Source organism: Dermacentor silvarum, chromosome 6, assembly GCF_013339745.2.
Source record: "Dermacentor silvarum isolate Dsil-2018 chromosome 6, BIME_Dsil_1.4, whole genome shotgun sequence".
NCBI lineage: Eukaryota > Metazoa > Arthropoda > Arachnida > Ixodida > Ixodidae > Dermacentor > Dermacentor silvarum.
The window spans coordinates 8497631-8523642 of record NC_051159.1 but is presented as its reverse complement, the minus strand read 5'-3'; the positions used below and the strand labels follow the sequence as shown (position 1 = coordinate 8523642).

The 26012-nt window shown below is 45.1% G+C and overlaps 1 protein-coding gene and 1 pseudogene across 1 annotated transcript; both read right to left on the bottom strand.

Annotated features, from left to right (window-relative positions):
* Positions 1 to 13378: 13378 nt before the first annotated feature.
* Positions 13379 to 14636, bottom strand: LOC119456436 (uncharacterized; annotated as a pseudogene).
* Positions 14637 to 14826: 190 nt separating this feature from the next.
* LOC119456429 (uncharacterized) lies at positions 14827 to 21764 on the bottom strand. Its single transcript, XM_037718164.2, has 4 exons — positions 21556 to 21764; positions 20418 to 20908; positions 16546 to 16679; positions 14827 to 14841 (listed from the first exon to the last, which is right to left on the bottom strand). The coding sequence occupies exons 1-4, from the start codon at positions 21762 to 21764 to the stop codon at positions 14827 to 14829; spliced, it is 849 nt and encodes a 282-aa protein (XP_037574092.2).
* Positions 21765 to 26012: the final 4248 nt, after the last annotated feature.

Here is a 26012-nt window from a genome sequence, read left to right as displayed (position 1 = left end):
GATCAGTTTTTATGACATTACGATGTGACAAGCTCTTCCAGTTGATAATGGTATGGGGGATGAAGGATCATGCATAATTTGGTGTACAGCATGGGGTACGTTTCACTTTGAAAGGTGGATCGCGTTGTGCACAAAAAGCTGGTGATGGCTAAAAGAAATCCTCGTGTAAGGATATTGCAATAACGTTTGTGGACTAGGCAGATAAAGTTAGACAAACCTTTAAGTTAATTCTAACTGAATATTCTGAACACTATATAGAAACAAGTACTTATAGGATCAACACCTGACAGGCATGAGAGATAATGCACTCCTGGAGGTGCACGTAAAACATAGTCAAATTAAAGGTCAACGTTGTAGCCTTGGGGTCGCAGCCAGAGTACAGATGGTGACCCTGTGGTGACAGCTGAGCTTCTTTTTTCATGCTTGCAGTCTGTAGCTTTACACTGATCATGCCCTCCTTAAGCTTGTGTCTGAAAGAGAAGCAAAGTATGTATCAGAAATGCAGAGAACATACTCAAACGCAAATAACACTAACATAAAACAACAAAAGCAATGTCATTAGGATATTGACAGCCAAGTGCGAAATACATGAAAATGTACCTTGCTTGGATTCGTGCACTTGCTGAAGAACCTTTACTGGAGAGCTCCTGTTCGCAAAATTTCAGATTTGCATACGTGTGATGTCCACTGCCAGCTTGCTTAATGCCAGGCTGCAAAGGAAGTCGTTGATTACTGAAAGAAAATAGCAGTGAGCTGAGTTAGACTCGAATAGTAAGTACTACTGGCACCTCGGGTATATCTGTCCGATTCTTCAAATATTCTACTCTACTGCAAGAATCAGTGCTAACGAGCCGTTAGCACTGATTCTTTCAGTAGAGTAGAATATTTGAAGAATCGGACAGATATACCCGAGGTGCCAGTAGTACTTACTATTTTTTTTATCCCTTTTGAGGATAAATTATCCAGAGTGAGAAGTAAGCTAGATTATTTGGCAGTCACTCATAAGAAATATAGTTATGTAAGCATGCACACAATAAATTTCAAGGTTTTAGGTAGGTTTGGTTTATTTCACTGAGCTACACTGCAATAGACCTATGAATTGAAGCTTCACAGGGCAGGTGGTAACTGGCTGGCGGTTCTACTCACTAAAGCATTTCTAGGATAACCAGTACTAAATTCTTTCATTCTTCGTGCTGCTGAAGTGCCGATGACTGGTCCTACAGACGACGACAGCGAGTATCGGGAACCTAGCGTGTACTTTTATAAACTGTTTAGTACCCTAGATTCCACCTAACCGCTAGGCAAGCAGCAACGCCCAAGCAGACACTCACCATAATGTCCTTCCACAGACTTGAAGCAGTTGCAATCCGGAACCGCGTACGATGCAGACCGCGTCCCGCACGACTGAAAATATCTACTTCTACGCTAGCGAATCCGTCACTTCAAACAAGCGAACTACCGTGAGAAATCATAGCTATCATAGCGCAAAAGAGTCATGAACCAAGAAGCCGCGTGAAAAAACGACGAACCGCTAAAATTTTGAACCGCGAGTGCATGAGTCAAATGGGAGCTCGATGATGCTGAGCATTAATTTGCGTTTACAATTGCTAAACAGACGTAGTACTTAAAATTACTATACATGATTGAGAATAATTATTTCTGACCTTTTTTATCGTGTAAGAAAAGCGTTATAAGGTGGGAGAAAGTTTGTTGGTTAAAATTGCACTTATTACGGCGCCTCTAGCGGGAGATAGTGTGCTCACTGGGAAGTAAAACAGGAGTGGAAGTACTATGCTTGTTTTTTTGCAGGCTTCAACACTCCGATAACCTCGTGCAAAGTTTTGGAAACTTTTTACAACCTATATGTTGAGGATAAATTCATGTTGCTTTGTATAAATATGTTTTTGTTTTATTTAGGACTGCGTTTATGGTTGTTGCTATTAACTGCAAACGTTCTAAAATGCATTGCGGGCATTACCATCATCATCGACATCATCCATCGACAAGGGCGCGTTGCACGAAGTTTCTGGTTTAGCTTGGGAGAGACATTTATGTTGTTTTCTTTTTGTACAAATTTCGAGTTATTTCGTGATTGAGAACGGGCAACGTGTGTCTGCTTAGCGGTTGTTTAGAGCGAGTACAAAAATAAGCATGTTTCTATGTGTGAGCTGGTGGCAGAGAACGGAGAGCCGAGACCAACTACGAAACGCAGCAGCAAGTTCGTGAGTGTTACTGTGATGAACTGACTTTAGTTCTTTTTTGTGGCTATCGCAAACCGCACGTGAAGGCTACAGGGTGCGTCGACCTCGCGCATGTTGTACGTGTATGTTAGACTAAACTTAGTTAGACTTATTTGCAGAGCTTATGCCAGTTCTGACCGAACAAGAAACACGTTTGGTCGAAGTGTCATTACTCACAGTCGAAGTGGTGCTTTACTTGAGCTGTAAGGGGTGTGCAAACAGCAAACGCTTTTTATAAGAAATTTAATTGAACATTAAAAATAAAAGGTGTTAACTTATATAGGCAATACAATGTTGCGGGCTACATTGCATTGCCCAGAAATAGGGCTAGTTGCTCACCTAACTAAACCATTATTTGTTCACAAAATTATTGCAGTTGGAATAATTGTGGGCAGTTCATTATTTTGTATAACTGTTGCAGCTGTGGTTGAAATTTAACTTTGGTACTGCTTAATATGATACTGTGACTTGTGTATGCGGTTTACACAGCTGTTTTCTCAAATAAAGTTTTACCATTGCTTTGACCTTGCTGTAAGCTCAAGAGAAGTTTTCACCGGGAACAGCATATGAAAACTTGGTTTTTATTCATGTGCCATATTAGCTTGGAGAGTTTTCAAAACTACTCTACCGAGTAGCTTTCACTGCATAGGCACAGGAGATACAGATATCAACAAAGGCATGCAAACGTCTTGACAAAAACATCAGTTGGACAAGCTAGTAAAAGCCACAATAGCGCTGATGCTGCTGTGAAGTTTACAGCTTGCGACACGAGGTTTCAGAAAGTCATTTCAGCTACTTGAAAAAAGTTAAAACGGGAAGTCACAATAAGAAATTTTGTGCCCGCACTAAAGCGAGGCACACTCATTTCAGTGGCGAAAAAGCTATGTTCCGGCAGTAGTAGTAGGACAAAACATTTATTAAAAACGGAACGAGCATTGAAGCTAGTTGAGCTTCTTCGCTTGCTGCAGGTAGGCTCCTTAGTCGCTGGTCGTGCGGATCCGAGTTGGTCAGCACTGCTTCCCACTGGTCAGGGGTTGGGCTGAGAATGGACGGAAGGTTGGGTGGGGTATGTGCGCATGGCTACACTGAGTGATATAAGGAGGCGCATTCATCACAGCAAAGACATCTATATGAGCATAAAGTGGGATGGGTGGCATCGTATAGAGCTAAGACGGGGATAAGTATTAGTCTGAAGTCTTCCCCAGGCCACAGCCTCTTCAGGAGCAAGTCTTATGTGTGGGGGTGGTAGGGTACAGTGAGTAAAGCGATAGTGCTGTAGGAGATGAGTATAGGGTAGTGGTAAAGGCTCCATTTAAGTCTCAGCCAGGGTCTCAATTTGCAGTGCTCGGTTGGCTTGCGCTCGGGCTATGATGACAGGTTCCTTGGGTGTGAGTCATTACACTTAGGCAGAGCCTCATTTCAGGAAAGACGAAGCCATTTTTCCCCCAAAACCAACGTAATATTCATTGCAAGAAAAAGAAAATAAGAGAACACTAAGCAGCACACAGAAAGTACAAAAAAAATAATACAACTTGCCACGTGAGAAGTTCAAACTGTTCTCGATATAGAACTAAGAAAGACATACTCAAATCATCGAAAGTCTTAGTTACTCGGACAGTGGTTTGACAGCATGCACTGGTGCTTGTGTTCACGGCGGTAGTGGCTTGATGGGCAGTGGCACACGAGAGACGCGGGCGCACGGTAGAGCCAGTCCTGTGCGGTGGGGTCCAAGGCCATCGAAGTGCGACCGCTACAGCTGAGCAGCGCACGTACTGGTTTCTTGGCTCGCGGTTCTGCCCTGGCGCATCTCACCAGCATCGCTCAAGGCCTCTGGTCACCCCAGGTGACCTCTGCTCTCCACACGGTGGCTCAAGATCAGCAACAGGAGCTCAGGATCAGCACCAGGAGCAGGAACGCCAACAGCAGCAGGAATAGCAGAGCCCTATGCTCGGTGGATCTCTCCAGGGACAGCCAGGGTCGTCCTGGTTCTGTCGAGGCTCTCGGGTTCGAGTCTGGACCCCGACGACACTGACACCAGCGATCTTCGAACCCCTATCTCCGAGCGTTCCAGTCTGTCCCCTTCATTCTCCTCGTACCTGTGGTTTCGTGCCCACCACTAATTGGTTGATCCTCTCTCTCTCGTCCGGCCGCTCGTGCCACCGCCCGCCAACATCGTCTTCCTTGTTGGCCACTCGATGGTGTTAGGAGCTGCTGCTCCTCCGCAGTGTTTTATTGCTCTCCACTCACTCATGACATGGGCGCAGGCCCGTGTCAGTGTGCAGTGAGGTGGCGTCCGCAAGTTGTCGATGATGTTGTGATAGTGGTTGTACAATTGTCAAGGAGGCCCTCGATATAGTCATGTGTGCGTGATTTGCAGTTGGTGTTGCTCAGATTCTCTAGAATGGTATGGTGTGCCACATGGTCAGAAACTTCCTTCAGCTCTAAGGCAAGAATGGCTTTTGAGCTATCAGGTGTGACATGGTCGAGGACTTCTTCCTTCAGTTGAAGTAGAATATCTTGGGAGGGAAGATTGGGTCGGAAACCAAACATCATGTCTGGGAGGAGATGCTGGTCCTGTATGTGATGTTCAACTCTTTCGTGGACAATATGCTCAAAGAGCTTTCCCGGACAGGATCTCGGTGATATGGGGTGCCATAGGTTGCTGAGACAGAGCGTTTTACCCGGTATGGGCAATTAACGTGATCTCGGCATTCTTCCATTCTGCTACCCATCTTCCAATGTTTGTTAACAAGGTTAAGTGTGACCTGCAGGGAGTAGTCGTCTAGGTTCCGGAGGATTTTATTAGTGATTCAGTCGCGACTAGGTGTCGTGTTGCGAGTAAGTTAAGAGCTTGCACAAGTTCAGATGAAATGATTGGCTGATGTAGTGTCTCATTTGGAGACCCCGTACATTCGGGAGGGGTTTCAACAGGTGTGCCTAGATCTCTGATGTACTTTAAGATCTTGAAGGAGTTGGTCGTTAGTTCCAGGATTGTTGTAAAGAATTCACTTCATGGTGTGCTTGTTTTGGGTGGCATCAAGAAAGTGCCGGTGAATATGCCATGTTTTGGCTGTGCCAAGTGTACCTTGTATAGCATTGCACATCTGACCACAGTCCTTTTGTGTGAGATCATCGGCGCATTTCTCAGCGGCTGCGGTGAGGGCTGCAATGTGGACTTCCAGCATCTGTTGTATTTCTGTCTGCGCCATCTCATGGCGAGGCTGTGTCGGGCTTCCCAAAGGTGCAGGAGGTGTGGATCAATTGTTGGGTTGTCCGTGGTGAGTACTATATTTTTGGAGTGTTTATCAATTGTCACTTGGATACCACTCAGCCATTCCTCAAGGTTCTCGATGATGCTAAAACCAGTGGTCAGATGATCTTTTCTGAAGGCAATCCAGTCTGTTAGCTTGATGGTGCGGATTTTTCGACGCAGGAAGTTTCTTGTACGGATTGTGGTATGAAGTATGCAGTGATCGCCACCTAGTGTCTCATTTGTGTTTCACCATTCGGCTTGCGGGAGTCGGTAGGATAGTGTGAAGTCAACACATGTCTCGATGTTGCTGCCCACTCTTGTAAGGTGTCTAGAATCCATGCGGATGGTGAGCTGATGTTGCTGTATCACATTATATTGACACGGGGATTGGACTTGCCGGACCGCTTGCGAGAAAGGACGAACAAGTGTCCGCGTCTAGTGCCGCGACGTCGCATTCATCAAGCGCAGACACGTTGGCCACTGAGATGCCTTGCGGGAGAGCTTGGGTCGAGTTGCTGAAGTTGAGAAGCGGGAGCTGGACGTGGTTGTCGACAACAGTCACGAGGGTGTGTGGCACAGCAATATTTCTGGTCAACAGTACTTCAACTAGTGGAGACACTATGTAGTCGCCGTCTGGAACTGGTGATCCGTCGTCAAGGCAACACACGTGGCGGCTTGCGGTGCCAGCCGAACATAATCGACAGAGCATAAGCGGTGTGCCGGTAGATCTGGAACACCCGCCAGTTGAGGAAGCTCAAGTTGAAGGACGCCAGTTGCACAGTCAATGAGAGCAGCATGGGCCGAGAAGAAATCGAGTCCGAGAATGACGTCGTTGGGGCATTGCTCGAGAACTGTAAACAAAACAGATATATCGTGACCGGCGATGGTGATGCGAGCTGTGCACATTCCGATGACTGCGGGACTTCTTCCATCAGCGACACGAATAATACCAGTAGCGGCGGGGGTAAGTAATTTCTTAAGGCGACAACGAAGGTGATTACTCATCACTGATATTTGTGCCCCAGTATCGACGAGTGCGGGAACAGTTAAGCCGTCAACGTCAAAGTCGATCAAGTTTCGTCGCATCGGCAATATGAGGAGAGGATTTGATGTGGAAGTCGAAGATGCAGCGTCACCTCTAATAGCTGCATCCCTTAGTTTCCCTGTTGAAGGTTGAGCAGCGATGTCGGACGTCGTCGTAGAGGCGAAGGAGACGACGGCCGACGCGCTGGCGGCGAACGGGACTGGTGACCTCGGGGCGACGGGGAACGGCTGTGCGGCGTAGGGGTGGCATCGACGTTGTACAGCTCAAAAGGCTGGAAGCGGCGGTAGCTGTCAGTGTTGTATGGCTGAGCGGGCTGAAAACGGCGGTAGTTGTCGGTGCGGCTAGCAGTGTCATCCCGGGTTAACGGCGACACCTAGCGGTTGTTGCAATGGCGCACGACGTGACCGATACGGCGGCAGTGGAAGCAAATCGGCCGATCATCTGCCGTCCACCATTCAGCCGGATTACGAGAGCGCGGATAAAACCGTTGTACCTGGGGCGGTGATCTTGGACGAGGTGGCGACCAAGGGCGAAAGTCAGTTGTCCGAGACTGAGCAACGGTGAAGACGGCGAAACCCAAGTTGCCGAGTTCCTCCCGCACAATGGAGTGGACCATGGAAACAGCCAGCACGTGAAAATCGCCGTGGCCGTTGTTGGGGAGAGCAGGAGCAATAGCTTCGATTTCCCGACGGACGATTAGTGTAATTTCCGATGGTGGCGATGACTGCAGACGAGAGGCCTGTCCGTCTTCGCATGATGACGTCGGGGCGGTGTTCGGTAGCCGAGCGAATGACCTCGCAATACGCCGGCGTTTGGCCTGCTGAAAACGCCGGCATTCTTCAATAATTGCGTCGATGGTCGCACAATTTCGGCAAGTAATTGGTTGAACGCATCGTCTGCGAATCCCTTTAGTACGTGACCAACCTTGTCCGACTCCGTCATGTCCATGTCCACTTTACGGCAAAGAGCCAAGACGGCGCAGGTGGCGTGGTCGTGGTCTCGTCTGTCATAATGATGACCCCGACTCGACGACCACTGCGGAGCTCCGTTGTACAGCACTTCTTCTGGTACCCAGCACCTCCACCAAATTGGCACGGAGATTCGCAAGTACACGGGAGAGAAAATATTTATAGGCTGCTGCTACCAGAGAATGGCTGACAGCATCTCACGAGGCATATCCCATCTTCTTCCTCTTCGCGTTGCACAGCGGTCCTTTAATGGCAGGCTAATACGCAATGCCTCGTAACTATATAGTGTTGTATCTTTAGGCGTATTTCTGGTGCAGCCCCATGCTGCACGCGTGGCGTGGAAGCCACCTAGTTTGAGTAGTCCATTACGGCCTTCTAGCTGTTTGGTCTGTTGAATAAGGCGGTCGAAGTTCTCTTTCAAAAATGTGTAGATGTTGAGTACGTTGAGGCTGGTGTCACTGCGGTCTCTAGGGGCAATTTCAATAAGGACATGGTCGGTGCCAGAGTCCGTAAATGTAGGTTGATGGTTGTCAGGTGTGTACTCGTCAGAATCTCAGTGTCAGGTGCACACTCAAACTCCCTTATCTCAGTGCAAAGCTCTTGTACAATTTTTGCAAGGGCCTGCTCTGTCGGGGTGGGGCTAGTATGCATATGCATTAATTGATGGAGGTGTGGTGGGGGTGTGGGACGTTTTGGGGGTTGTGGGAAGCAGCATTCCGGACAGCTCACCTGTGGTTCCCTTGATGTGGTAATCTTGCAGGCTGGTCTGATTCGAGATTCCGATCTGCGTCTCATAGCTGATCTCGATCTTGATTGAGAATGATGACTAGTTTTTGGTGTAGTATCAGACGTAGGTCCATATTTGGATTTATGCGTTGACTGAGAGCAGGAGCGAGTTCTTCGAGGTTGGTTTTGTCGGGGTCGATGGGGCAACAGGGGTGGTGGTGAGGGTCTTTGAGGACACATTCGGAAGCCGTCGGATGGTTTCCTTGACACAGAGAACACTTCACTGTGCACTTGGGTTTGGGGACGAGGTTGAGAGTGCCACATATTGAGCAGATGGAGGTGTCGAAAGGTAGCAAAAGGTGCAGCTTGCTCAGTGCCCCATGAAAATTCAATGTCCGTCAGGAGGTGCGCCGGGGACAAGCTGTGTCTGCAAAGTTCGTAACGAAGCATTGAAAATAAGAATAAAGGCTGAGAAACCTTCGAATCTCCTTAGAAAACCTGGCATAAGGAAGTCTTGAATAACATGAAGCTTGTCACGGTCAAGTGGAATTCCTTTAGCACTGACGAGGTGGCAAAGCACAGTTATTTGACGACACCCGAAATGGCACTTGGTAGAGTTCATTTGAAGGCCAGCATGACAAAAAAGGCACATGAAGTGGCACCAGCATGTGGGAGAAAAGACTGCAACATCATCAAGGTAGCAAAAGGCATATGCACCACTTGTAGCTGCAAAAGGAGAGAGTCCGTCATCCATTCAAACATAGCAGAGGCGTTATGCAGGCCAAAGGGCATGAATTTAAACTGGTAAAGGCTGTAGGGTGGTTCAGAAACCACAGTGCACAAGAGCACAGCAGCAATATTCTTTGGCCTCTAGCACCAGGTGAAGTAGTTGGGAACAATACACAGTACACTACCATTAATTCAACTCCAGTTAATTTAGTTCCAACCGAAAGTTCCGGCTTGTGCCTATGCATGCTTATGGGCCCAAGCTTTCGTTATTTTTACCCTAAAATTTGACTTTGATGGATAATTTGAACTTGACCAGTCAGCAAGCGCGCACCTCACTCTTGGCGAAGCTTAGGGGAGAGTGAATGCGTTGAACTGGTCACGAAACTTCTCCATCACGCAATGGGGAGCTTCATATGCTGCCAACAGTGACTGTGTGGTGGCACCAAAGATTCAGAGAGGCCACGATGAGGGGACACTTGGCAAGCGGCGCAGCTATTGGCTGGTGTGTTTGTGTTCAGACCTATGGTGTTCAGTCGTCAGGCTATGTATTTATTTTATTTTAACAGCTTGGCTTACCGTTAGCTGGGACACAATATATTCATTCGTGTTTAAAGTGTGGTGAAATGAGCTCCTAAAGTTGAAATGCACAAGTGCCAGTTGTTCCAAGTCAATTTTGAGGCTGTGTCAAACTTCCTCAGCGAATGTTAGGCCTAACTCAGCAGAAAAGTTCATGCACCCACTAACGACAGACCTGCTTTTGTAGTTCAGTTCTAGCCATAGTGATTTGAAGCATTGTAAGGTGTGCACACAAGCAGGAAGTGGGGACACTGCAGAGCCAACATCAGTACATCACCGTTGTCGATCGAAGGCTGTCAGTTGCACTCGCCGAAGCTTTCATGATCGAAATGTGACTCCATATAGTGGTAGCCCTGCATGTATTGTTGACGACCTATAGAGGAGGTTGTAATATTCTTATGCTGATGCATTTGTTTGCCTCTTTTGCCAAATGGGCAACAAGTAACAACCCCCACAATGCTGCAGCTTGCTTCATTGAGCCATGCGAGTGTACAGCAGGCACCAACATTTTCAAATAAAGCTAAGCGCTCTTACTGAGCACTTATATTTACAGAGTTTCCTTTAACAATACTTCATCAGGCACACTGCATGCAGGATGAAGAGTTATAAAAAAAAGCAAAAATTAGCTATCATTAGCACCCACTGTCTCCCATTCGCTGTTTTCAAAGGGGGCCTCTGACGTCGCCGCTCGCTCATATCATGCAGCTCGTCTTGTAAGTCTGATGCAATGATGCTCATATTTGCAAATTAGCATGTCTTGTAATTCTTCATCACAATTTCGTGTCAGAGCTATGCAGCTTATGTGATGCTTGAAGTGAACAACAGCCAACTGTGGCCATGTGTGCCAATGTGAACAAATACACCGCTCGCATAAATGTGTATTCAAACGCGAAAACTTGTGCACCATCTAACTGTTTCTTGCCGCAAATATGCTAAATATGTTTTTGAGAATGAGTACCAAAAATAGCAAGCAATTCAGCGCCAAAAATTCCACGGCAGCCGCGTCGTCACAGGGAGCCGTTGTGTCACTGCAGTGTGGCAACAAAATCGTCTGACTTGTCTGCTTATGACTCCACTCCTGCCAACACAGCTGTTGCAGATCAGTAGGCCAAAACTGACATTATGTCGGCCTATTGTTATCAGGCCTAAACTATTCTAAACCGCCAAATCAAGCTGACAACACCCGCCATTGTAGCCTCCTCATTTTCAGTGGCACTCTGAGCAGCAGCTGCTGTCCCTATAGCAAACTTGTCCTGAAGTTTCGTGACCAGCAGAAAAGTATTATCACAAGCTCTGCCTCAGGTGAAGAACACGTCGGTTGCACACGTATTTAGAGCTCAAAAGAAAGCTAGTGAATATGAGAAATTAACCGAAAGAAGTTGCATCAACGTCCATAGCCATGCAACTTCACATGTGGAATGTTAGCATCTACACTCTGCTGCAGCACATGACGCCACTTTGCTCGCTTAGGTGAAGGGCCACTCGGTGGTCGTCCCGCTGCTACTCGCTTGGAGCCTCTTGTCACTCCTGGACGTCGTCTTGAAGTTGCTGTGGGCTGCACTTTAATACAACGCCCACGCCTTAACTCGAGGCCTAAAGCAGCATCCATAGCCATCATGGCCCCAATACCACGCTTCTGCTCTTGCAATCTCTTTAGGCGTTTAGTACCACTGAGCAGGTGCCTTCTGTACGCTTCTTTGCCTTTCTCCTCAGCATGAATCTGCCGCATCTGCTCAAAGAGAGCTTCAAGGTTGTTGTCCACATCCTGCAACAATCATCATTTTGTTAGATATTGTTGGAAAAATTTGGTTTTCAGCAAATTACGACAGAGTATCTCCTAAGGAAGGGTCCTCCAGTATAAACTGCAGTACCCTTCCATGAACCCTGATATATTTTTAGATCAAAATCAACACCATAATTTAAAGACAAAGGGAGCCACACAAAGCTTCATATCGAAAATTGTCAAAGTATATAACATAAAGGAGCTGTACGCATTCAGTAAAGCAATAAATGGGGCTAGTTGGTGTATACTCGTTTTTTTTTTGCATTGTTGAACATGTTAAATCAAAGAAATGCAAAATGAAAGGACAAAGCACAGACAAACACCTGTCCGTATTTGTTTATGAACACATGTAAGTACATGGTGATATGCCTGGGATATAGGATGCAGCTAGACCATAATGTGATGACTTGATAGGCCATTACGGCATAGACCACCGCCACCTGCCTATCTCTGCTAATTCTATCTCCGCTTCTGTGAGCGTGATTGAGGCAGTGCTTATGCACTTGTCGGTGGCCATGAACTTGCAGCAATATTTGAGGGAACTAACATAATAACCTGTTTGGATACGAAGATGGCTATGTAGGCTATATGAAGCAAGAACAAAAAGAACCAATAAGTGATACAAAAACTGTGCTACAGAAATTGTGCTATATTGTTGTGCTGAAGGCATGCATGCATATGATGTTCTTTGCAATAGGCCGCAAATGCAATCCAAAGTTGGATTGCTCTGCAAATTTGAAAATAATTTTAAGTAGATGAAATAGGGCCAGATTGGGCAGTCGAGAGCCTTTCTGTGGGACGTAGATTGAGGGAGGTCAACGAGGCTTGCATGCAAGGCGTGCTGGTCTTGCAAGCGTGGGGAACGAAAGTGACGAATAACACACTGATTAGTGACCATGTCAAACCACTGGCACCGTGTCTCCAGATGGCAACAGTTGTTGCACATCACTTATATCATGGAACCAGGGGGTGACCACGTTCATTTACTATCTGGACATTTTACTATTTAGGATGCGCATGTGCCAGTTGCACAAATGCATGCTCCTAAAACAGTCTATTCTTGATTTGTGGTGCTATCTAGCAGGAAAACGAACGTGTACGCATGATTTCCGAGATGGTGTGCACAGTGCCGGCATGACGCTTTGCGCAGCAGCTCGAAGGTCATGAAGGATGCCTCCAGTTGCGGAGCTTCCGTTCAGGCACCTGATGCATTGTGCTCATACAAAGGGAACCTACAGCTACGTCACAGCACAATGTGGCCGGTAAGAAACCCCAGCCTAAAGAGACAGTTGCACATTATTAATTAAATTCATTTGTGCTAAGTCAGCGCAACTGTCAGGCGTGCCTATTTGAAGAAATGACAGTGTGTAGAAGAACATGCCCATAGAATTTCATAGAGATTCGCCGACCTCAAGAAATCGTTGCAGTCACCCTTTAAGCACAACTGCCGCAGCTAGTAAATTTAGTGGCCACACTTCTTAAAGAGACTGCATGAAGTTCATGAAAAAAATCTACACTAGTGAACAGGGGTGTGTTCTAGCTTGCAGAAGCTTAAACAATGTGGGAAAATTCGAACTTCCCTTTTAAACAAATTGTAAATCACTCCATTTTGAATACACACACACACAAGGCGGCAGCTATCATGCACATTGGTCCAAACTGCTTTATATACAGTTTGCCTGGTATAGGTGCATCATTATAATGTATACCGGCTTACAATGATTCACACAATTAAGGCACTGGCATGCCAGTCAACTCTGCCCAAATGTTACAAACTACATGAGTAGAATGTCATATGCTTGACTACTTTCAGTCAGCTAGTTACATGTTTTTTACTTGACACGATTTGCTGCTATATATCTTTATACCCACTTTTGATCAACCTGAGCATGGAAAGTGGCACACACCTGGCTGTCTTGCTGCTCGAGGCCTGATGTTGGACACACTTCTCGTCCAAGGACAGCTGGAGGATCTGCTCTCTCTTCATTCTCGTTTGCATTAGCAGGACACATTTCTTGTTGAAGTGCTGGGCCATGCTCACTTTGCACTTCGTTGGTGTCACAGAGGTTTGAAAAAAAACTCTATGCCTGGGCACAAATCGCCGAGGGCCAGTCTTCCCAGTTCATGGCGGTCAGTTATTGTCAGTGCTGGGCAGTTCGGAAAAATACCACCAAAATGTTTGTGTACAAGCGCCTGGTGCTTGCAGAAGGCACCTGTGCAACCAGCTCGGCATGTACACGTGCCTATATCTCCGCACACATCATAAATTTCGCCGTTCTTTTGGAATCTTGGCACCAAAAAGCAGTTGTACCCAAGTGAGACGACTGATGCCTGAGCTCCTTCTGGTGTTTTCTTCAGAAGGCTGTCGTAGAGCAGCTGGTGTGTGGGGACACGGTTGTGCGCGTGCTTTAAGATTCTGCTCTTGAAGTAGAGCTCCCATACTTCTGATATTGATTCCACTAGAGCCACAGCATTAAATGCTTTTGTTCTTGAAGAACAATATCTTTCAAAATCAGAATGGAAGCCTCTGCAAAATTATTGGTGTTGTGGCCACGTGTTCTGAGCTTGCTATGAAAAAACAGCACCCACTCTTCTTTCCGGTCCAAAAAGGCTTCCACACGTGATAGATACGATGTGTGGGAACTCTCTCGGAAGTTTTTGACAGCACTCTCCAGCTTTTCAGTGCTGTCAGCATACATGATCTGAAAGAAATCAATGCAGCAATTCATTCAAGAAGCTATAGTATTATCCATTTCATGTTGTTTCAAAATGCTTAGTGAAAACTGGAATATCTCAGTGCACTTTTAGTCAGAGTGAATAAAAAAATTCTGTTAGCTCTCCAGTGCCGGTGACTAGCATTAGTAAAAGACACTTTTATGAAGCTTCCACCTGCTTTTAATTAGTTGCATCTCTTTAATGCTTCGACATTTATGTCAGCATTAGTAAAAGACATACTTCTGTGAAGCTTCCACCTGCTTTTAATTAGTTGCAGCTCTTTAATGCTTTGACAATTATGCCAGCAGCCAACTTATCACCTGTGATCGGTGACAAATGGTAAAGCTCTGCGCACTATCAACGGTGAAGCACATACTACAAAACTTGTCCTAGTACCGTATGAGTCCAAAACTGCTTCTGGGGCACACACCTGCCGTAATGCTGACATGAGACTTCTTCTCTGCTCTTTTCTGACGTTGTTGCGAGCTGCCGTGAGCCACCTCCACTCTGCTTGTGGAACATGAAAAAAGCAAAGCAGCTGTGTCCCCTGGGGCCAAACAGCTCGCAGGGCTGCTTTCTCTGCGGCAGAGTTGTCCGTCATGAAGGCTTGAGGATACTACAAATAGAGCAACAACGCATTTAGAACAGTCAACTAAGAACTTGTGGAAGGCATACATGTCAACCGTCAAATAAAAAATATCCAAGAAATTGTTTTCTATTGTCTGTAATTTTTATTCATGGTTCTAGTGGCAGATTATGTCTCAGTCTTGTACTGTTTTTTTTTTTTGTAATCAGTCCACACCAAACTACACACAAGTACAGTTTTATCAAAAACAAAATTCAGGCAAAATTATACTGCAGCATACCAAAGCCCTTGAAACAAAGGTCAGTGTAACATGCGCTTTAGCATAAACTTACTTCCAAATCAGTATATAAATACTAAAAAATAACTACACGCTACGTAGCCAATGTTACTTCACCAAATATCATACAAACAGGCCCCTGAGACACATAGGCAAAAAATCATGTAAAAAACATTAAAAAATTACTTTAACCAAAATTGCCACTCGTTGAGCCATTCATGCTCTTGGTAAAGATAATTCACCTCTTTTTTTTAAGAAGTGAACAGACAGTTAGTTCAGTGATGCAAGTGTCAGCATGACAATTTTTGTATCATTTTTTATGTTCCTTTTTACTGCACTGCAGTGCTAATACTGGGGCTCATGCCTAATATGCAAGCCAAGGTGACCTGCGGTAGCATAAGCACAAGTGCTCACATAAGCAAAAAATGACAAAGCAGCAGCATGAATCAAAGTGCAGTTATATCCTTTTCAGGTGACAATTATTTTTCTTTCCTATTTTTTTTACATCCTCGGAATCATAAAATGTAGACTCCATGCGAAAACTCACTACAGGAACATCAGATATGAGGACATCGACTCTGTCATGTCTATCAGGCTTAAGAAGCACACATCCAGCCTCTTGAAAATTATGACACGTGCAATGCATTATGAAAAACAATAAAAGAAGTGAACCCGCAACATATGACAACATACTCACACCAAGCAAAAATTTGCCACTGTCTACCTTTACACTCGTTTTACTAAAACATTTTGTACATCTCATTCAGACTTGCAGCACAATTGCAATCAGAAGTGTTTCAAGATGCATGCAAAACAGTTTAAATATCATAACTTTTTTTTTGCTGTTGATGAACTATCTTGGCATACACGATTGCGTATGTAGTGCCTGAAAGGGATGCCAGAGTCCATTAACGACAACATAGGCCCACTGCAGCAGTGTTGAGCGCAGGGCTTCCTTCTGCTGGGCATACAATGCCGGTTGTGCAGATGATGTGTCACCTGGCAATATCTGCCATCTGAGCAGCTTCGTGCAAAAAAACATTAACAAGCTTATTTGACTCCACAGCTGGGCCTATATAATTGTGTGTGAGAGCTTAGCATGCTCAAAAGTGCGTTTACACAGAGTTTCGATGTAATAATAAAGGTGTCTATTCAAATAAACACGGGTTGCTTTTGAGCTTTTTTTCTGGTAAAGTGTTTGCACTTTAATAAGAATCGCTGGTTTTGATCTAATTTACTTACCTACATAAATCTAGAAATCCGATTAACCAAATAGATTAAGATGTTTTGATTATTCGCGTGGAAATTTTTAAGCTTTGCCAAGCATTAGTAGAAGGAATATTACAGTAAGCTGTCATAGCAGTACAACCATAGTGTTGTGACCACTATGCAGCTATGCTACCAGAATAACGCTATTGCTGTGTTAGCACTGAACATTACCACGGGTTCACTGTCTTAACTAAGCTTAAAGGCTCCTTCATAAAGGATCATAGAAGTCATATTTATCATTAAGATAAATATCATATTCACTGTCTTTTATTATTATTAATAAACGTCTTTCTCTCTCTTTAACCGAAGCATACAACACCCCATTTTGAAATCTCAAAAGAAGCCACACCTTTGACTCCATATTTTTCAGATGCTTACACTGAGCCCTCCAAAGCAGGTTGGGTAGTTTTCCTTTAGCAGTGTGAATGCAGTGCGGTAGCATTCTGCTGACTGGGAGTTGTGGATGAGCACAGCAACAGGTACCGCACCAGCATTTGTGGCAGTCAGCAGTACTGTGAGAGTGCTATGCGAGGCATCACAGGATGATGTTGAATCTATAAAAATAATTTCGCTTGCTGCACTCAGTTCCTGTGTGCGTTTCATTATTGGGGTCACAACCAAGACCACCCAGAACTGGCCATCCTCTGACCAACCCAGCTTAACATCGAGGCCTGCCTTGAGTGAAGAAATGCAAGATGATGACTTCTGTGGACATAACATGTTAGTGTTTTGCATTAGAACTAAATGTGACTAAGAGTATAGACCTGTTTAAGCAGGAGGGTTTGCAATTAATTTTTGAATGGGGGTGTCAGCAGGAACTAGAACCAAAAGCTCCATAAGTTCATGTGAACTGGAACCAGACAGTAATGTCACACATTTGTCAGTTAAGAATAAAAGAAAATTAATCCCAGTTTCTAATTTCATGGATCCAAAGTGCTCAATTTATCATTTCTACAAACAGGAATCCTTAACACCAGTCAACTGTCGTGACAGTTCACAACTGCGTTTGTGTTTCTTCTTTTTATTTAAAGTGCCCGTGAGAACTGGGTACCATGGTGAGAAACTGATGTTGAAGGCCGCATCAAACTTCAGAGATACGAGGGCCAGTAAAACGAAAATTATGAATTTGTAATCAAGTTCAGAAATTATGTGCCACTTCCTTGTAAGTTTGCAACATTGTTGCTACTAGTGGTGTAAAAATTTTTCAGTAGCTGGCAGAGCAGTGCAGGTGAACAAACGTCATTGTCTCATTGTAAACATGGCCACCTCACTTGAGGTGGCTGAAAATGGTACTTTGAGACATATAACAGAGAACAACTTTTTGTTATCAGATTTTTGCCAACTTGAGGAGTAAAGCATACTGAAATTCATTGGAGAATGTAGGCTAAGTATGTGTAATGCGTGCTTGTTACAGCAGCAGCAGGTAGAGAATTCCCAATGGTGGGACATGTGAAACTCCTCACCTATGTCAAGGACCTCAAGTATTTAACACCAGTGACTATTGCAGCTGTCAAAGTGGTACTAAAGACAAATTCCCGGGTGACTGTGAATGAGCCACAACTCTGGATTTAAGTAATAGATCAGCCGATCACATTGTTTATAACGTGCTCCAGTTTTAGAAAGTGTCAGCAAGATGGGTACCATTATAGTTTATAGAATAGCTTAAGCAAACTTCTAGATGTCTGTGAAAAACTAGTAGGCCACTTTGAACGAGAAGGTGATTTCCTTCCTAGGCTCCTTATTGGGGTTGAAACATTGGTCCACTACCACATCCCAAACAAAGGGAGTGAGCATGCAATGACGTAATTTGTCATTTACAAATGCAACAAAATTGCATACACAACCATCTGCAGAAAGAAAGGAAAAATCGACATCTACTCCTAAGTAGAATGAAGCTACAAAGGAAACGCCACACGGATTTCTCAAACAAAGTCTCGTAGTTGAAGAACAATTCGTCATGGTCAGAGATTAATTTTTCTTCAACTATGAGGCTGTTTCTGAAAAACCTGTGTGGGTTTCCTTTGTACCTTCATGCTACATATGGGTGGATGTCGATTTTTCCTTTCATGAACCTTCCGCCACCTTGCGCAATTCCACAGAACACGTTCACCATCTCCAAAAAGATTATGCTTTGCCTTTTCTGAGATGAAAAACGCGAGACTTTGGAATATTGTCTTTGTCTACAGGGACCACAGTCACTAGTACCTTTTATTCAGGTCTGCTGAAAAACCATTTTAACATGGCATAAAACAAAGTGACATGGAATGCTGTCCGCAAATGTCATTTTGCAGCATGACAGTCCTTGTCCTCATATTGCCTGTACAGCAGTTGCAAATATTATTGACCTGTACATCGAGTGTGCCAGTTCTTCCATGGGCACCAGACCTCGCAGACGTACCTTCTATCCCCTCCGTGCCTCCTTGAGAGGCACTGGGGGGAGAGAAGTAACAATTGTATGAAGAGGTACTCCAAGCAGTTCATGACTGGTTGTGCAGCCAATGCAGGGGAATTTTTCTTATGCGGACATTCAGGCACTTTGCAAGTGTTTTAAAAAGGTTATTAAGCATGGGGAACGTTATAGAGCAAGTTTTCCTGAACACTTTCTCGATCGCACAATAAATTATTCAGTCAAAAAGAATGTTTGCATTTGAGTTACCTTCGTACCTATTTCTTTGATAAGGGGGGCATTACCCCAAGGCAGCAGTGTCACTATAACCACATCTGTGATTTACGGCAGATATCGTGGCGTCATTTTGCAAGATGCATGTAATGTGAGATAGCACTACCCCATCAACAGAACATACATATTTTATCACTTGTCTGCGGCACTGCAGCATGCCACTGTAGTGTGCTGTGCCCATCGGCTGTTTTTGGTCCAAATGTTTCGTGCTGCGCTATGCGACTAGCCCGCATATAGCACCGAATGCTAACTGTACAGCATTGACGAGTAACAAAGGAGCCAGTCAGAGAAGTACTCCCACAAAGGCTAACATGAGCAAGCCTTGCTGGCACTGAAAGTTAGTTTGCACTTTGAACACGAGCTACAGGATTCGCTACGTGTGTGCCGTGACAGAGTACATTTGCCATATTTCATAGTGTTCAAAATATAGTGCATGCCAATGTTGTGAAGCATTAGCAAAAATTTGGTAAGTTTCATAGTGTGTGTGTTGAAAGCGAATATGGCAGAGCAAGTAAGACTGCATGTGAAGTTGAGTCCAATCTAGCCCAGTTTTCTCTTAAGTCATTGGTCACTTCAAACCCTCATGAGCAGGCATACATATACACTGCCATGGCTGGCATACATTTAACATACAAATATTGCTGGTTATTGAACTGGTATTTTCTTAATTATAAGCATAATCGATAATTAAAATTTTGAATCTGACAACCAGGTTGATACGTGGATCAGAATGGCATGCAAGAAGGGGGCAGCTAAACGTAACAGATGTGATCACTTTTCTACTGTGTTAACTTTGCCTTCGTCAAGTATCATGCACTGATTTTGCAGATTTGTTGTATAAAAAATTTTGACACATCCTTCAACAGCATATTGTTACAGCACCTTCAGGCTTTAGTGTGGACATGATGACCCTTTGCAAAAGACAACGAAACTGTGTTGCTGGTTAGCACTCCCTGCTTACCGTCTTTGCTAGTGCTGCATATCACCTAGAGCTTATAGTGTAAATATATGGCTGCTTCCTCCTTGTAACATTATATAGAAATTTTTATTCCAGGTTCTCATATGGGTTTTCTTTGTAGCTATTCGCTACGATTGCAGGAGGTCTCATTTTCTCTTCATTAATTCTTATCGCCTTGTGGAATTCTGCACTTGGCATTGCTTCAAGCTGTTGATCTATTCGAGTTGACTCTGCGATCGGCTAGCTGCCTGGTTAGCTCACATTGTAAAGCAGTTATTCAACTGCCAGGCTTTTTTTAGGGAACCGACATGGGTTTTCTGCGTAGCACTTTGCTATGGTTGTGTGGATGCCTCATTTTCCTTTCGTTAATTATATATAACTATTTAAAATCTCCACTGATTGAGAACACACTGTCCAGTATCTTCATGACACCCACACTTCTGTTCTATCAGTGCTCAAACCCCAGTGTCAAGCATGGCACTGACATGACGTGGAAAACATTTATCAAAATCTGTCGTGCTTGAAATCCCACAAAAGCATTAAACAACCATGAGGGCAAATCTTTTTTGGAGCCCTAACTGATTAGTGCAACATGTTTATTGTAAGGCTCACCTTCTTTGGCATACAGCGGCATCTTCTCTGCTATTTTCAAGAGTGGGTCAATGTCTCTTCCGGAGTTTTCTTCACGCCAGAGCTTGTGCCAGTAATATATGGCTGAAGGCACTGGGTTAACTGCCGAGTTGGCAACGAGAGCATACCCATTCCCTTGAACCACCAGCTTGCTTTCATGAAGCCTGATAGCTTCAGCTGGGGACATGCCGTTGTTGAAATATTCCAAAAAGGCTTGTTTATTTTGGGACGTTGGTGCGAGACGACGAAGGGCCTCCGCAGCTGCTGTGCTGTGACTGTGGCTGCTGTGGTGAAACAGTTTTATGACAGCTGGCAGTGGCTTCTCTCCACGCAGAAAGGCATCATTCCTTTTTGTGTTCCTGTTGACCTTTTTTATTTTGAGGTCAATCTTGGCAGGGCAGTGCACTGCAGGCATGCCGGATGACTTGTTGTGCTTGCATTCTTTACAGCGCCATATTTTGTGGAATACCATCCTGCAAAATGTAACATGTAAGAGTAAGTATTATTTCAGTGACATTAAAGGTGAACAAATTTAAGGCGGCTCCTTTTTTACCCACATATGCTACCTCCCAATGGCTTGGTTCAAAGGAAAGATATACACCTGTTAAATGGACACTTCCGAGTACTTCTACACAATCACTTTCGCCAATGTCGCGCCCGAAAAGTTAACTCTGGATCGATGCCAAGTGCGATCGATGTACCTATGTGACAGGAGCGCTAGCATACCTCACGGGATATGCTAGTCCTGATGCAAATCCACTGTCGGCTAAATGTAGCTACCGACAAATCTCAGGGGCATACCTCGAAATTTCAAATAGGAGCGGAGCTCCTGGTGATGTACACGGGTGCGTTACAGCTAGCTATTCTGTGGGCAGCGGCCAAAGCCAGTGTTAGCTGTCGCCTGGTCCTATTATATCGCTAGTTTGCGTTCCTGTTCTTCCGCTCCCCAATCGCTTACCTGGAGTAGCATCATGTACTTGGAGGGGCGCGTTCCGATCTTCTCATTCATCCCGGCAGTTTTAAGATATTCCATATCCGAAAACACGACACTTTTATCAAAACATTCGTGTTCGACAAAAAAGAAAAAAACGAATTCTAGTGGCAAATTTGTATTAATTACCTTTGACACTTTGCTGTTGGCTGGGCGAAGTCTACAACCCACGACGTGTTTGTCTTCAAGCCGTACTCTTCGACCCATCGAGAAGCGTCATCGTCATTTGTGATGTTGGAACGAAGGACTTCAACATCAGTGCATGAATTGACGTGGTCGTTCACGCATTCCATCGCGAAGTGCGTCAACGTCCGACAATCACTGTCCGCAGCGGCCATAGCCGAAACAACCGCGTTTGCACAGCCGGTTGTGTAAAACACTCCGGAGAAAAAAAAAGTCGGTCGGAACACTAGCCGCAGAACACGTGCGTGCGTGCCAAAAACAAAACACTTGGAGAGCGAGAGAGAGAAAAAAAACAGTCCGAATATCACACGTGCGCACAGCCGGAGAAAAAACAAAAGTCAGACGCAACACTAGCCGCAGAACACATGCGTACAGCCGTTAAAGACAAACACTATGAGAAAAACAAGTCCGATCTCAGTCCAAACAGTTGGCTTAGCCGTTGCGCTGGGGACGAAGAGAGAGCCCGCCCGGGCATAGAGTTTAGGTTGTGTCAGACGTCTGGAGCACCGAGAACGAGAGTAGTCTCTTGGCGCCGTTGCTAAGGTTGACATCACAGCGTCCCGCAAGCGCGTAAGCCAATAGCGTGGCTCTGTGGTTGCTATGCGTTGTACCTACTGCATATTCTAAATATGCGCCCGCTACAGCTTGCCTCCCTGTAATGTGAAGGAAAAAATGGAAACGTCACGCTTACGTCCGAAAGAAATAATTTTGCATTTGTTAGTATTAGGGTCATGAGCCAGGTGCTAAACCAGATAGAGATAATGTTGAGATAATCTTGAAGAATCAGGTGGTCGTCGGGGCTGTTTATTGCTCTGTATAACATGCAGTCATCAGCAAAGATTCTAATACTTGATGATATGTTATTTGGCAGGTCAGTTATATAGATCAGGAAAAGAAGCGGGCCTAGAACGCTGCCCTGTCGAACGCCAGAAAAGACGTAGGAAGAGTGAGAGGAAGTATTATTAACAATCGTGAACTGCTTGCGAAGTGAAAGGAAATTCCGAAGCCATGATAAAGTCAGAGAATGTAATCGAAGGGCGGATGGTTTAGAAATATTGCTGGACATCTTGTCGCCTTTTGATGTTGTAAGCCGCATTTCGGGCAGGTGGCAGTCGTTGCTTTTACAGCGTCAATGTTCCTTTCCGATTCAAAAGAAATGCTGCCGCGCTGGCTGCTTCGGATTTCAGCGTCCTGTACTTTGCTCTGTTTTCTAGCACGGCAAATCTCAACCGCTTTTGCGTAGGGGGGATTTTCAGACATAAGTCTCTGCTGGAGTTCTTTGTCTCGTACTCCAAGGATTATTCTATTGCGTAATAGTCTATCTTCAATCTCGCCAAATTCTCACTGCGCAGCCAGAGTGTTCAGTTCTGTGAGCCATTCGTTAAATGACTCGCCCTCGCGCTGGTTCCTGGAACCAAACCGAAACTCGTTGTAGGTGAGATTTGTAACTGGTCTGTAATGCTCTTCGAACTTCTACATTAAAATTTTCCGATCATTCTTCTGCTCCTCGTTTTCAAACTTGAAGGTGCGGTAAACACGCCTTTCATCTTCACCGATATTCATTAAAAACGTAGTGCTCTGAACATCCTCGGGCTGTAGATTCAGCCTTGTGGCTGTTGCAAAAAAGTTCGAACTCACTTTTCCAGATGTTCCAGTTGTGTAAAATGTCGCCATTAGCGTCGAACGGCTTGGGCGGTGGTAGCAGTGTCGAAGTCGTCGTAGTGGTTCGTGTTGTCATTCCCGATGAACCCTTGCCTCCTACATAGGAATTATTACTGCTGTATTGCTGCTGTTAAGCTGTGATCCCTTGGCAACACTTGCCGCATGGGCGGGAACTGCCGTGCCCACTTCTGACAACATGTAAGCCAGACGAGTAGCAAGTAACAAAATCACTTTATTCGGAAGCACAGCCGAGTATATAAGGAGCATTGCGATAAGCAGTGCCTGTCTTCACAGCAGTGTCGATCATGGCTGCCTGATGATAAGGTGCCGACCGACGTGGGAGAAATGAAGCCCTTGTACCGGTAGCAGAGAAAAAGCCCTTGGACATGGTGTCCGGGGACCAGACCTCTACCATATTAAGGCGACCTATCCATGTTCCCAACGTCACAGTGGAACTTGCGGAACTTCCTGCTGCATTATTGGATCCCTGGTGTTCGCCTGGGAGCGACCAGGATTTTCTTCGACGGCTTCTAGTTTCGCCACCGCTACTCCACCTCGTGATCCACCTGTGTCGCCGCTTCTAGTTCATCTCACAGCTCAAATGCGAACCATGAAACTGTAGGCCCCTTCTGACTTTGATGCTTTCTTTCTGGACTTAATCCTCTTTTGTTTTTGAGATTAGTTTGCTGAGTTTCGTTTTCTCTTTTCGCGGTATTTTCTTTAATGTATGGCTTGTTGTGGTAACGAATGGCTTCGTCATTTCATGCTGTGAGGCTGTGCCTCAGCAGCGAGCAATTCATTGAAAGAACCTCATCCCAGCAACTTCTTTTCTGTATGACATATTAATGCATGTTTTGAAAGTGGAAGTTTCTTCAGTGTCATTGGTTACACACTCAGACTTCCTAAGTTTAAATAGCTGATATTTATTTACTTAAAACGCACACCTTTATGTATACCCTTTTATTCGCAGTTGTTTGGACAGTCTTTATTCTGCTATTTATGCTATTTATGCTATTTACGCTAATATTTATTTTTTTTAATTTTTGGTTCGCAAATGGTTGAACATTGTAATTTTCAACTGCTGAGCAGGACAACGCCTAAGCACATCCCTGCCCCACGCGGCAGCAACGTGGCATTTGACACAACCTTCAAATTTAGGTTCCTTAAACCATTTCCTAAATTAGGTTCTTGAGTAAATCAATATTTAGTTCTCAGGTGAAAATGCAGTTTCTGGCTTAAAGGTTTCATGCATTTAAGGCTTGCGCACTCGCTTCGAACATCCCGCCTGGGACCTTCAAATAGACTCAGAGGCTAAAGCTTCCACTACAACTGATGCCACGAGCGTAATTTGACGCTGTGACACTTGAGAGATTTGGGCGAATGCGGTTTTTCAGTGCATTTTCAGTCCTACTGCTAGGACACCTGACGCCGTTGAATACTGCGAGTGAGTGGGCAAACATCGTGGCGTTGTCACAGCGACGACGCTGGGGGCATTGACGCTGCCAATGCTTTTGGCGTTGTTTGGCTCCACCAGCAATATCGTCGGTGCATCCCCTATTGGGGGCCCGTGTCATGTTGGAGGCTTGTAATCAGCATAGTCACGTAGGCCTCCTTTGTGCCGCCGCCACTGCTTTCACAAGCATGAAAACGAAGAATTTCGGGCAAAGACAACCTCATCTTGGCAAGAGCAATTTCTATGCGATGCACATACGTAATATAATCGCCGTCCCCTGACGTGTTGCTCATTCTGGCCGCCTAACTACATACACAGATACCACAGTTCTCAAAGCCTGTGTGGAGTGCAATACCTTGACAACCTTCCCCATTACTGCAGTGAGTACCAATAGCAAAAAAAAAAGAACGCTGCGCAACAGCTTAGTGGTAACCACTCTTGACTCCCAAAAACACGTAGGTTCACTGGTATGGGCTCAAATCCTAGAGAAGTCTTATTTAGACTGTAGCAATGGTGAAGCTGGCAATAACCAAGTGGCCTGACAATGAAAAAAAAAACATAATGTGTCGTCGACGACGACATATTATGTTTGGTCATTATGATTCGTCAGCGTAGCAGATTGAACAGATGGACGGATGGGACAGACGGGCAAGGCAAAAGCAGCTTTGTGCAATTACCTGGCGCCGCCAGTAAAAGAAAAACACGTACAGAGTGGCTTTACGGCGCAAGTGGTAGGCGGTAGGAGTTCGATATACCTATAGGTCGGCAATGTGGGAGAATACTCACTCACACTCACTCACCATCATTTTTTCCAGGCCCTGCACTCACTCACGTTCACACTCACCTCCACTCACACTCACAGCACTCACCTGCACTCACTTCCACTCACACTCACTGGCACTCAATCGCACTTGTACTGGAGCGCAATATCATGCCTGGAAGTCAACCAGTGCTTTCAAAAGATCAAGCGCAAACAGTGACAGCACACTAAGAAGGAATAAAGACAGGACAAGGTGCTTGTCTGTCTTTGTTCCTTCTTAGTGGGCTGTCACTGTTGGAGCTACATCTTTTGAAAGCTATGCACCAACTAGCCCCACAATGTGTTTGACTGGTGAACCAGTCCGCATGTGGAACACGCCCCCTGCTTATCGCAATGCTCCTTAAACACTCAGCTGTGTTTCTTTATAATGTGCTTTTGTTACCTCTCTCTCTTACTCGTCTGGCTTACATGGTGTCAGAAGTGGGCACGGCAGTTCCCGCCCATGCGGCAAGTTTTGCCATGGGATCA

Excerpts from the sequence above, each read along its gene's own strand:
- LOC119456429 (XM_037718164.2), bottom strand. The coding sequence starts at position 21,764 with ATGGCCGCTGCGGACAGTGATTGTCGGACGTTGACGCACTTCGCGATG. Across the intron at positions 20,909-21,555 it reads CCAACAGCAAAGTGTCAAAG|GATGGTATTCCACAAAATAT; the intron begins GTAATTAATACA and ends TACATTTTGCAG. Across the intron at positions 16,680-20,417 it reads GCCGCTGTATGCCAAAGAAG|TACTGCTGACTGCCACAAAT; the intron begins GTGAGCCTTACA and ends GCACTCTCACAG.